The 1,827-nt window shown below is 34.5% G+C and overlaps 1 protein-coding gene across 1 annotated transcript in view; it reads left to right on the top strand.

Annotated features, from left to right (window-relative positions):
* Positions 1-1,827, top strand: part of LOC106465722 (guanylate cyclase 32E-like) — a 51,358-nt gene that overhangs the window by 2,725 nt on the left and 46,806 nt on the right. Inside the window, exon 2 of the mRNA XM_022393637.1 lies at positions 181-316. Within this exon, the coding sequence (XP_022249345.1) occupies positions 217-316 (100 nt within the window). The 5' untranslated portion in view covers positions 181-216. The remainder of the gene's footprint in view (positions 1-180; positions 317-1,827) is intronic.

Genomic DNA, 1,827 nt, shown 5'->3' with positions numbered 1-1,827 from the left:
CATTACAATTACGGGAGAACAAAATTCTTACAGTTTTTTTTCAGGAATTATTTATTATAGATAAATTTACAGTTAGATTAACAGACAATCTGATAGATAGACAAACAAGTGAGCAAGATATACGTATTGTATCAATGTAGTAACACGAGATTTTCAATTTATTTCTCGTCTTATTTGCAGATCCCTATCTATGCCAGCCTCGCGTACGACGCCGTCATGATTTACGCAGGAGCACTTACTAAAGCTTTGGCTGACGGTCATCGAGAGGATAATGGCACGGCTATCTTCAGTTATATACAGGGATATAGATATGAAAGTAGGTTTACCTGTAAACATTTAGCGTTAAGATTAAACAACTAGATGGGATTGTATTGCAATTTTTATTTGATTTTTTCCCAATTCCAGTCCTCGACTTCGAAAACAATCATATAAGCTGTGTTGTTCTTCTACTAAAAAGTAGATTTTTTCGTAAGCCACAGAATACTATACGCTTACCTAGTTCCATGTAAACACCCATGTACCGAACACTGTTTTAAAGAATCATCCATGTATCCAGGTTTGTTATTTAGCACCGTACACGTACTGAACACTATTGTAAAACATCATACATGTACTGAACACTATTGTAAAACATCATGCATGTACACGTACTGAACACTATTGTAAACATCATACATGTACTGAACACTATTGTGAAACATCATACGTGTACTGAACACTATTGTAAAACATCATACATGTACTGAACACTATTGTGAAACATCATACGTGTACTGAACACTATTGTGAAACATCATACGTGTACTGAACACTATTGTGAAACATCATACGTGTACTGAACACTATTGTGAAACATCATACATGTACTGAACACTATTGTGAAACATCACCTAACCCTCCGCACAACGAACCTTTATTAAATACATGTTTCATACAAAAAACTATTCATGTATGTTCATAAAAATTGGATAACGAGCAAAATCTAAATGTGCACGAAGTTAAAACATTTATTTTGAACTGTTTAAGTTGATGAATAATGTAATATTGCTAATGTATGAAATAAGAATATGCAAACGATTACAAATAAACAAATCTGTATCTCGAAATTATTAATTGGTCGAGATTTTTGTGGTAGAATCAGAATAATTTAAATCTTAGTTATTCTAAGACGATACTGTCTGGGAAACTCAGATATTGGAGTGTAAAATTACGTTCAATTTGGTTTTTATGTTTTATATTTCCATCTTAAAGGTAAGAGTGTATGCGACGTTTCGGTTTTGAGCGGATTAAAATACATCGTTTCATCAGATGAGTACGACACTGTTAACACTATTTCCATCTTAAAGGTAAGAGTGTATGCGACGTTTCGGTTTTGAGCGGATTAAAATACATCGTTTCATCAGATGAGTAGAACACTGTTAACAAAATTTCCATCTTAAACGCAGGAGTGTACGTAACGTTTCGGTTTTGAGCGAATTAAAATACATCGTTTCATCAGATGAGTACGACACTGTTAACAATATTTCCATCTTAAACGCAGGATTGTACGCGACGTTTCGGTTTTGAGCGGATTAAAAACATCGTTTCATCAGATGAGTACGACACTGTTAACAATATTTCCATCTTAAACGCAGGAGTGTACGCGACGTTTCGGTTTTGAGCGGATTAAAATACATCGTTTCATCAGATGAGTACGACACTGTTAACAATATTTCCATCTTAAACGCAGGAGTGTACGCGACGTTTCGGTTTTGAGCGGATTAAAATACATCGTTTCATCAGATGAGTACGACACTGTTAACAATATTTCCATCTTAAACGCAGGAG

The sequence above is a fragment of the Limulus polyphemus genome, unplaced genomic scaffold (genome assembly GCF_000517525.1).
Source record: "Limulus polyphemus unplaced genomic scaffold, Limulus_polyphemus-2.1.2 Scaffold2030, whole genome shotgun sequence".
Lineage (NCBI taxonomy): Eukaryota > Metazoa > Arthropoda > Merostomata > Xiphosura > Limulidae > Limulus > Limulus polyphemus.
This window is presented reverse-complemented; position numbering and strand designations above follow the sequence as displayed.